Source organism: Hippichthys cyanospilos, chromosome 13 (genome assembly GCF_059441005.1).
Source record: "Hippichthys cyanospilos isolate Australia breed blue-spotted pipefish chromosome 13, RoL_Hcya_1.0, whole genome shotgun sequence".
Lineage (NCBI taxonomy): Eukaryota > Metazoa > Chordata > Actinopteri > Syngnathiformes > Syngnathidae > Hippichthys > Hippichthys cyanospilos.
Window position 1 is genome coordinate 18,509,364 of NC_142381.1, and position 9,887 is coordinate 18,519,250.

Here is a 9,887-nt window from a genome sequence, read left to right on the forward strand (position 1 = left end):
GAAAACATCAGGATATCCAAGAGGAAATTGGAAAACTTCAAAACAAGTGAAAGGTCAATTTATTGTCAAGGTTTCAAGAAAGACTATTCTGCTGTTTTCATGGCAAGTCAAAAACCAACAGAAAACATGTTGTGAAATGACAAAAGTAATACAATTCAATTGGTAAGCGTGAATTTATATTTGATATCGTGAAAAGAACTGGCCATTTAGTGCAAAAATTCAGCCGATTAAAGTCCAATGATTTGTTCCTATGATTTACCCACTTAATCAGATCAATTACATACAGTACTACTGAACAACAGATTCCACCAGAAGCTAAATTGATGAGTGGGTCATATGTGACATTTTCTTTGGTCCACTGCAGCACCAATTGTCTCTTCCTCAACAAACACAGCTGCTGTTACCGCAACTCTTGCACTGGCTGCTAACAGCCAAGTGACATTCGCCCTCCAGCTTTTCCCATTACGGTAATTACTCCAACATGGGGATTCCACATACTGCGTTGCGTCTCCGCTCCGTTGTTGCGTCGCCACTGCATCATGCGCAGCACTTACACAGCCATGCTAATAAATGAGAGCGGTTAAACATCCTGCATATCTGCCACGCTGTGTCGCGGCCGCGTCGTTCCGTCGTGGTCTGCCAACTTTAATCAGGTTCCACAGTTCAAAAAGCACCAAACAAGAAAACGAACGTGAACTACACCCGGATTCACAAAGATAAAGCACTCCATACAGACAATATTGTCTTTTCCTTTGATAATTGATTGAATGAACCCCAAAGCGGTTCTTCTACTCTCTGCCATTGTCCTTGAGACAAAAAGAGCAAATGCTTTCTTCCTGTTGATTGGTTCTGTAACGTGTACAAATATATATTACGGTTTGAGTCACAATTCCATGTATTCACTTCAAAGCTAAAGAAATACTTTATGTACGCAGTCGTTGTTATCCCCACAAACTTTCCACAAATAGAGCTAGGTTTGTTTCCGGAAGTTTAGAAAACCAATATTTTTCTTTTTAGTCTCGCAAGTTGGTAGTCTCGTCGCAAGCGCAGTATGACTGTCCAGGGACTCTGTGACACGGCGTGGCGGACCGCAAACCCAACGCAATATGTGGAATCCCCTGTTAAGAATACGTCCTATATAGAAATGCACATCTGTACACATTATGTGGCTCATAATTTTGATGAAAGCAATCTTCCTCATATTTTGTTGAATAACTAAATTCTAATCTTTTAAGTTTTTTAAGTTATCATTTATAGGACCCCCCCCCCTTAGTTTTGGCCTTCAATTTTTGGGGAAAAAAAAAGTGTGTCCTATATTTGGGGAATAACGTTTTAATAATGTTTTTTGAAAGACCAAATTCTTGTTAAAATCATGGATGGATGGGTTGGTTGGTTTTGTCAACCCAGTAAAATACAGCAGGGCAAATTAAAAACAATCCCTTTTTTCATGAGCAATCTAGAAACCAAATATGCATAGTTTTACCAAAATAGAATTTTTACAGGACATTCTGAGATGGTCAGGTGCAGGGCCTTTCATGAATTGGCGTGGAATAACCCTTAAGTCTTCAAACTGGAGATATCCAACAACTCATTTTCAGTAGATTAGCCTTTAAAAGACTGTAAAGGTAGCATGGTATTGTATTTAGGAATAGTACAAAGGAAAAAAAATCCCACAAATATAGTAGAGTAGGTTCTAATCCATCAAATGTATATGGTTTCAAAATTAGCAATGGGCAAACTTCAAGTGTGCATCTAAATTTGATTTTAAGATGTTTTTTTTTACCCCACCTCAAATTTTAAGCAGACTCCAAAAATGTGACGAAATTGTTATCTATATTTTGCAGGCTTGTCAAATCATTTTTTTTTCATGGGCTACATTGTAATTATAGTTCCTGTCAGCTACAATTGAGGTGAAGTCAAACCAATTTGAAATATGATCGTCACACATTTGCATAGCTTGAAATCAGAGGCCGCTAAAAACTGCTCAAAATGGGTATTGGTAACAACAAATGTGTAACAGTTGGGGCAAATTTGGTATGTAAGCAAGAAGCCTGAAGTCTTAATTAGCATTTTGCGGGCCACATAAAATAATGTGCCAGGCCGGATCTGGCCCACGGGCCTTGAGTTTGATATCTGTGCTCTAAATGCTTTGAGAGATAATATTTTCCAAAACATTTTTAATGTCATCACCTGCGGGCCACTTGAGTTTGATACCGGTGGTTTATTGTATCACATAATTGTATAAAAACCTGACAAAGAAATGCCTTGAAATATTTTCAAAGATTTTCAATGAAAATGGAAATATGGACATTTTATGGACTCTTTCATACCAAATGACAGCAACAGAGAACACAACTACTGTAACTATATGCTGTTCAAATCCCTATTCCAAATTGTAACTTTAAAGGACCACCATATTTCAGTTTCAGTATGTTACTTTTGTCCATAAAAGTATCACTTGCAGGTTTCTAATGAGAACAAAATACTGCATTGGAACTACTGTGTAAATATGGACTGTTTGGGTAATGGGAGACTAATTTGAAACATGTCCCAATTAAAAGCGTTATTAAACACACAGACACATAAAACATTCTCAACAGATGCATTAAAAAAAACTGTACGTATTTAAAAAGAAACATGACGCAGTAACAAATATTCATATAATACCGTTTTAAAACAGCTGTATAGGCAAATTATTTTGTTGGCAAAATGTGTGCTTTAGAGAAATCAAAACAGTTATCATGATCACTTGACACGAATCAGATTCACAAGACAGTTTGAAGCTGCAAAATCACATTTCTCTCTAAAAAGGCTGAGAGAGGAGTTAGAAGTGGACGGTTTGGAAGAACTGCAGTCTGTACTGTACAAAATGCGCATAAAAGGTACACAATGCAAATTACTGTCACCAGGGCCTTTGAGGTTGCCATGGCTACACAAGGTGGGGATACTTCAGGCAGAATCTGTTGAATGCATCATATATGGCCTGTCTAAAAACAAAAGATAGGTAATACATTAGAACACTGAAAAGACAAACAATTAGTGTCTATTAGTATTAAAAGAAGTATAAAAACTTCACCAACTTATGCTAACACCAGTTGTAATAATTTGGGATTTTTCACTTTAGTTTGTTTTGTAATTTGGTGCTTTTGAAAAAGTTCTTAGAACAACAACTACTAACTATAAAGTGCAACCTCTACACAAACAAACACATAAACAGAATTAACACATCGCTTACTAAACATAGGCAGTAGCGTGCGTTATCAACACAAATAATAATAATCTATAAATATGAGCTTACGTTGTCATTCACTATGTCACCGTAACAAGCAGAATGACGCACAAAGAACGTAAAACAGGAAACAGAAATGCAACGCGACCCGACAAATTAAAAGCATGCATTTCAAAATACGATAACTAACGTCACAAACTCTAACGCTTGAAGAATTCTTAACATAGTTAGTAACTAATATTACTCAGTTATTTGATGAATACAGTACTCTATAATGTACTTTTTTGCTTTTTTCAATTTTTTCCTATTTTTGCGCATTTTTTAAATTATTTTTTTATTTTGAAATATTTTTAACTTTTCCTGGAAAAACCCGCAAAGTACTGAGACCGTGATATCTGAGACCGCGAAGTAGGAGGGATCATTGTATATCATTTCGCATGTTATTTTCACACTAAACCTCAAGAGGGCGCGCTAGGCCTGTGTTGATAATTTCAACAGTCGGAAATGTATAAAAACAACTGAGAAGGGCTGAACAAAAATGGCACTGAAAAGAAAATCACATTCTGCAAATTACAAGCTGCAAATGGTGAAATATGCAGCCGAAAACGGTAATCAAGCAGCAGAAAGAAAGTTTGGAGTTAGCGAGAAACTTGTAAGGAAGAGACTGGCAAAAAGGGGAGGTTACTCTTCCTAAAATGAAGAAAACAAAAAAAAAACTTTGCGGGCTAAAAGCTAGGTGGCCACAGTTAGAGGAACGAGTTCGCGCATGGGTGCTTGAAGAACATGCTGCTGACAGTGCAGTTCCGTCTCCCCGCCCAGGTAGTTGCCAAGGATATGAATATAAATGACTTTGTGGGAGGACCTTCTTGGTGTTACCGCTTCATGCAACACAATCACCTCTCTATGTCCAAAAAACTGCCAGCAGACTTCCAAGCCAAGATCAACAGTTTCCGTGAGTTTCCCCCCAAAATGCGACTTATACTCCAGTGCGACTTATATAGGTTTTTTTCCTTCTTAATTATACATTTTTTTGGCTAGTGCGATTTATAATCCGAAAAATACGGTACCTTGCACATCGTTGAGCGAAGCATTCTGGGATTCCTTTCTATTAAAGTAACCAATGGGTACATTGTAAAGTAACATGTTCAGTCTTATTGGCTCTTGGTGAGAAAATCCAAGTTAGACAGTAAGAAACTAAAAATTAAAAGCATTGTCTAGGAAATTAAGATCAGCAAAAGCTTTTTTTTTATTTTTATTTTTTTTTAATTCAATCACATACATTTTGTCTCTAACATAAATCAAAACTGTTTCTGAAAACATGTCCTGAGCGATAACTGGCAGAATTACAATGTGTGTATGCTCCTAGTGGATGTGGTAATTGCAGACTAGTCCCGGTGGCACACACAGAAAGAACACACATGCTCTCAAAATTCTAGGGTATGCTCAGTTTACTTGATCTTAAACTCATCTACTTAGTTAGGAAGACTGGAAAGTTTAAATATGGCTTTTTTTTTAAGGCCCGGCCATCGGTAATACTGTATAATAGTGTTTTTTTCTGAGGTGTACTTTAATTTTTAATAGGGTTAATTTAAAAATCCACAACTGATGGACCAGCTAAAAATAATGGAAAATGCCAAATCTGATAGGTTGTGAAGAACAACTACATCCAAACACATTTTTGGTTGCATTAATTAAAGTTGGGGAAATCTTTTTGTCAACAAAACACGCTCACAGCCGTATTTGGCAGCATGGGGCGGAGACATGAGACGTGGGTCTGTCATTGGCTGTTAGTCATCTCTCATTCAATGGCCATCATTTTCTTGGTCAGTCTGAACTAATTGGAGTCCGTAGCAGTACACTTTTTTTTCTGGTTCGACAGTCGTCAGTACCCCGACCCCTTCCGTCGTCGGACTGCCATTTATTTCATTCGGAAAATTGTGATCATTCGTCCACCACGTTTTTTTACACTTGATTACAGAAGTGTTCCCTCAATTTTTACGGTTAATACCCTGGCAAAGAAAAAAATCCACAAAGTAGGACCCCCTCCCGCCAGTCAGTCCATTAGGGCTGAGGGACTGCCCACTTCTGGTCATTAGTGACAAAAGTTCTTTTAATCTATCATATTCGAATGATGAGACTGAGTCAGTTTTTTCAGACAGAAACCAAGAAATGTATACACATTGAATTGACCTGCTGTCTACGATGTCATGTCACTTCTGCCCCCTGCTGGTATATCACATGTTGTCTCGACATAAGTTTTTTCATTTAAATCAAATTGTTTTGTTACTTTTGTTAACTAATAACTTTGTCCAACGTAGAAATACAGTCATAATCCCAGCAGAAGGTCATAAATATAAAACAACAACAAAATACAGCAGTGACATGCAATGTACTGTGCTGTTAAAAAGTATTATCCCCCTTCCTGGTTTATGTGGTTTTTGCATATTTATCACTCATAAAAGTTTCTTTTCATCAAACCAATATTACAATATCACACTGAGACCAGCCAGGGACACAAAATTGCAATTCCTAAATGATGAATTTTTTTAATAAAGAGAAAAGAAATACCCACCTTTCAGACCTTACGTGAAAAAGCGATTTCCCCCTGAACCGAATGACGAGAATATGCAAACTTTGACAGCAATAACTGAAACAAAACTTTTGCCAACACAGAGACTGGAGCTAAAACAAAGGTGTCCAAATCTACTCCCATCACGTGTCTTGTAGACGTGCCCAAGAGCCATGCTTGTCAAAGTCACACACGCTGTGAAAGACTCAGAATAGAACAACTGTAGGGTATTGTTAATCTCTTCCCAAGACTTCTTTTGTAATAATTTTGAATTTCAAGTATAAGATCTAATTGTTATCATCTTTGGTCATCTTACAGTCTTTACTTTAACTACACACCCGGGCGCCGCCATTATAACCGCGGCTCTCTGTGAAATTACAAAGGATGGAACGGGATAACAGTAAAGTTACTGTAAAATGTTTAATAATTTAAGATTTAAGTAAATACACTATGTACTGTGTACTGCAGTCACATTTGTCTTAAATATGTACACATACACTTGCATCAAATTGCGGGGGGGGATGCTACTTTGCGGTTTTGTCACTTATCATGGGGGCAGCTTGATATGAAAATTGGATCAAATTAAACCTTTACGAGTGATTAATATGCAAAACACACAGAAATCAGGACGGTACAAATAAGTTTTCACAGCACTGTACCTGACCATATGATTTTGAGGTTGTCAAAGTTATTGGTCGTACCTGAAAACGTTCTGTTTAAAAAGATAAGCACTGATATGTCCTCCATTTAAATACCGAACTTCACATCCAGGCCAGATTTCTTGCAGACTGAGGACTCCTGTACGAGGAATATAGGCGTCCTCTTTGGCCTGCACCACGATGATAAGACTGGTGTCCACGGGAACTAGCAGGGACAGAATTACAAGTATCGTTTTTCAGTTGAGACAATCAAAGTAAATGTTGTCTAAAAGTCAGTTATTGTGGTAGGTAACAACATAAAAATAAAGCATAAACCCCCAAGGATTTCTGTAAATGTCTCTGTATGCATGTCAGTACTAACCAGAGAAGTTGGCCATGTGTGTACACTCGTCCATCACTCCCTTCATGAAGCTTATCGACTCGCTGTGCAAAGATGGTCGACAAATTTTGGCGGAATCTGCCTTGATCCCAATCAGTGGTTTGTTTGCTTGGAGGCCACTTCAAACAAAAGAAAAGAGGTGGGGGTAGAGAAAATAGCAAATTACATTATTGAGAATGGGCAGGGAAAAAAATGATACTTTACTAGCATAACAACATGCATTCCAGAAGGATAACTTGCAATGTAGTATTATGGCAGCACCCAATTAAACAAGGACTATACAGTGATCCCCCCTACTTCGCGGTTAATGGGGGGTGTCAACCCCCCGCAAAGTCTGAAACCCGCCAAGTAGGGTATCAGTTCCTAGATTTCTATGTACTTCCCAATATAGCCGCAGTAACCATAAACAATCCTTTTTTTTGGTATTTTTTGCATATTTTATTTCCTTTCTATTATTTAACATTACATTATCCTTATTGATATTATTGCATATACTTAGTTTGTTGAGAATTTCTTCTCAGGACAGGTTATCTGCACCAAGACTCCGGTGAAAGTACGCAAGTCATCACATTGAACTTCACATTTATTTTGGCTCATGTATGGGGTATCATGTAGTAACTGTTGAATAATCAATCAACAACGACGTTAAAGTCAGTAAACTAACATATAAACACTTGCCAAACTGTAATCTATGAATTTACTGTATTTTGAGCCGACATTAGCGGGTTAGCAATAACTAACAACAACTACTAGCATAAAGTGCAACCTCTACACAAACGATCATAACATATACATAAACAGAATAAACACTCATCACTTACTAAACATAGGCAGTAGCGTGCGTTATCAACATAAATCATAATAAACTATAAATATGAGCTTACGTTGTCATTCACTATGCCGCCTTAATGAGCCGAATGAGGCACAGAGAACTTAAAACAGGAAACGGAAACGCAACGCGACCCGACAAATTAAAAGCATACATTTCAAAATAAGATAACAAACGTCACAAACTCTAACGCTTGAAGAATTCTTAACGTAGTTATTAACTAATGTTACTTAGTTATTTGATGAATACAGTACTGTATAAAGTACTTTTTTTCAATTTTTTTTCCTTTTTTGCATTTTTGCGCATTTTTTAATTTATTTTTTATTTTGAAATATTTTTAATTTTTCCTGGTAAAACCCACGAAGTACTGAGATCGCAATATCTGAGACCGCGAAGTAGGAGGGATCACTGTATTTAGCTATATGCTTCAAATGATCACCTTGGTAAAGGGTCTAAACTTGTCTTTGTGTTGTCCACTGATAATAAAGAGTCAAGTTTGTTCCCAGCCATGCCCTTGCTGATCCACAGGCCAGAACCAATTTCTGCCTTTCCTCCTTCTCTGGGGTAGCAGCCTAAAGACACGCTGTCTTCAGCAGGCTTCTCCAGTAGACACGCTGAAGAATTCACTCGATCTGAAGAATATTTTACAAACTCTTGAGCCATCTTGAAAGAGTCAGCCTAACAAATGGAGACACACTTGATTAGTTTATATGTCAAAATATGAATCCTTCGATAGTTAATTGATGATCCACAAAACCACAACAAAAAAAAAGACTGCCAACCAACCCCACAATATTCCAACAGCTTAATGATCTCTTCTTCATACACTGAATTAATGGCATATTGCTTCTCCAGCTCCGACCAATTCACGGCTTTACTTAGCACACCCTACATGAAACACACAAAAAGGAAGAAAGGGGAATTGAAGATTTTGCTGTTTATTGTATTTTTATCAAGTTGAGATGGCTTCCCAACGATCACTACTTCAATATCTAAAAACTGTCATAACATACATAAACATATTTTGTAAGAAGTATTTCAGCATTTTCATTATTAAATACCAGCTGTCACGGGAATGATTGTCAGCATGTAGGGAGGAATACATTGGACAGTGTTGAGCAAGTTACTACAAAACTTTAATGCATTATAACTTATTTCTGTAATTTCAAGGTAATTATATTACAATATTACTGTGTTTGAAATGGAAGGCATTACACTACTATTGCATTACTTTTATATTATTCTCACCAACATAACTGTAAATATGGATTTGCCATTCTAAATGTAGCTCATTACGATCATCCCACATCCCGTGGAAGGTTGGCTTAAGCCTAAGAACTGTGAGTTCCACAATTTCAATGTTAATATTCAAATTCAAGTTCAGTTGGTTCAGTGTCCGAATTTTTTTAAATTGGTGCTATTCAACCTGTCTGCTGCTGCCGCACTCATCTCTGCTGTAAAAAACACTAACAACAGAAAATAAACATTTTGCCCTGGACTTATCTGCTCTGATCTTGCGGTGTTTTTGGCCAATATGGGGGAAAAGCCCCCCCCACAAAACACCACTTTCAGTTTAAAAATGCATTGTAATGCATTGCATTACTCTCATTTGTAAATATTGCTGATTTTTGTAATGCATTACACTACTGAGTTACAGCAAAAAGTAATGCATTACATTTATTACATTACTTTTATAATTCAGTTCTCTGATAATGAATACATTCAGAGAGAGCGGTTGTTTTATATGGCTCCTGACCATGCAATTATCGTTCGTAGTCTTTTACAACAGAAATTTTTAAAGTCGGGATTGGCGATGCAACTCAACTACCAGTAATCAAAAGTAAACAATAAATGAGTAGTTTTAACGTCTCCATTTTCTACGAGTAAAAAGTGTGTGAATTACCGTGGTGAAGACACTTGAGGCAGTGGACCATGAAAGGCAGGGAATCAGCGGGATGGGCTTTGGCCAATTAGTTACTGCTAAGGATGACATCTTAAGACAAGTGTTGAAAGATTAAACTCTCATTATTTGCTTGTACACAATAAAGTCATTTTGTACATGCTAAGCAAGGGGGGGTTCACTCCTTAGTCTTAATAGTTCTACTTAAGCTGCGATATAATTGTGCATTTCACCAAACTATCAAGTAAACAATCAAAGACAATATTCACTGATTCCACAAACAAAATGCAGGGTTCTAAAATCACTTACATATCCCCCCATG

General features: G+C 37.1%; 1 protein-coding gene across 3 annotated transcripts in view; it reads right to left on the reverse strand.

Moving 5' to 3' along the window:
- Positions 1–42: 42 nt before the first annotated feature.
- abhd18 (abhydrolase domain containing 18) overlaps positions 43–9,887 on the reverse strand; it is a 21,232-nt gene continuing 11,387 nt past the window's right edge. For 2 of the 3 annotated variants that reach the window (XM_088431943.1, XM_088431944.1), the window contains 7 exons: positions 9,875–9,887; positions 9,569–9,658; positions 8,452–8,553; positions 8,105–8,343; positions 6,819–6,955; positions 6,500–6,662; positions 43–2,987 (listed from right to left, as the gene is read on the reverse strand). The exon at positions 9,875–9,887 is cut by the window's right edge and continues 126 nt beyond it. In XM_088431943.1, coding sequence (XP_088288069.1) covers positions 2,930–2,987; positions 6,500–6,662; positions 6,819–6,955; positions 8,105–8,343; positions 8,452–8,553; positions 9,569–9,658; positions 9,875–9,887 — 802 coding nt within the window. In that variant the 3' untranslated portion in view covers positions 43–2,929. The remainder of the gene's footprint in view (positions 2,988–6,499; positions 6,663–6,818; positions 6,956–8,104; positions 8,344–8,451; positions 8,554–9,568; positions 9,659–9,874) is intronic. The other variant, XM_088431945.1, reaches the window with a different exon arrangement.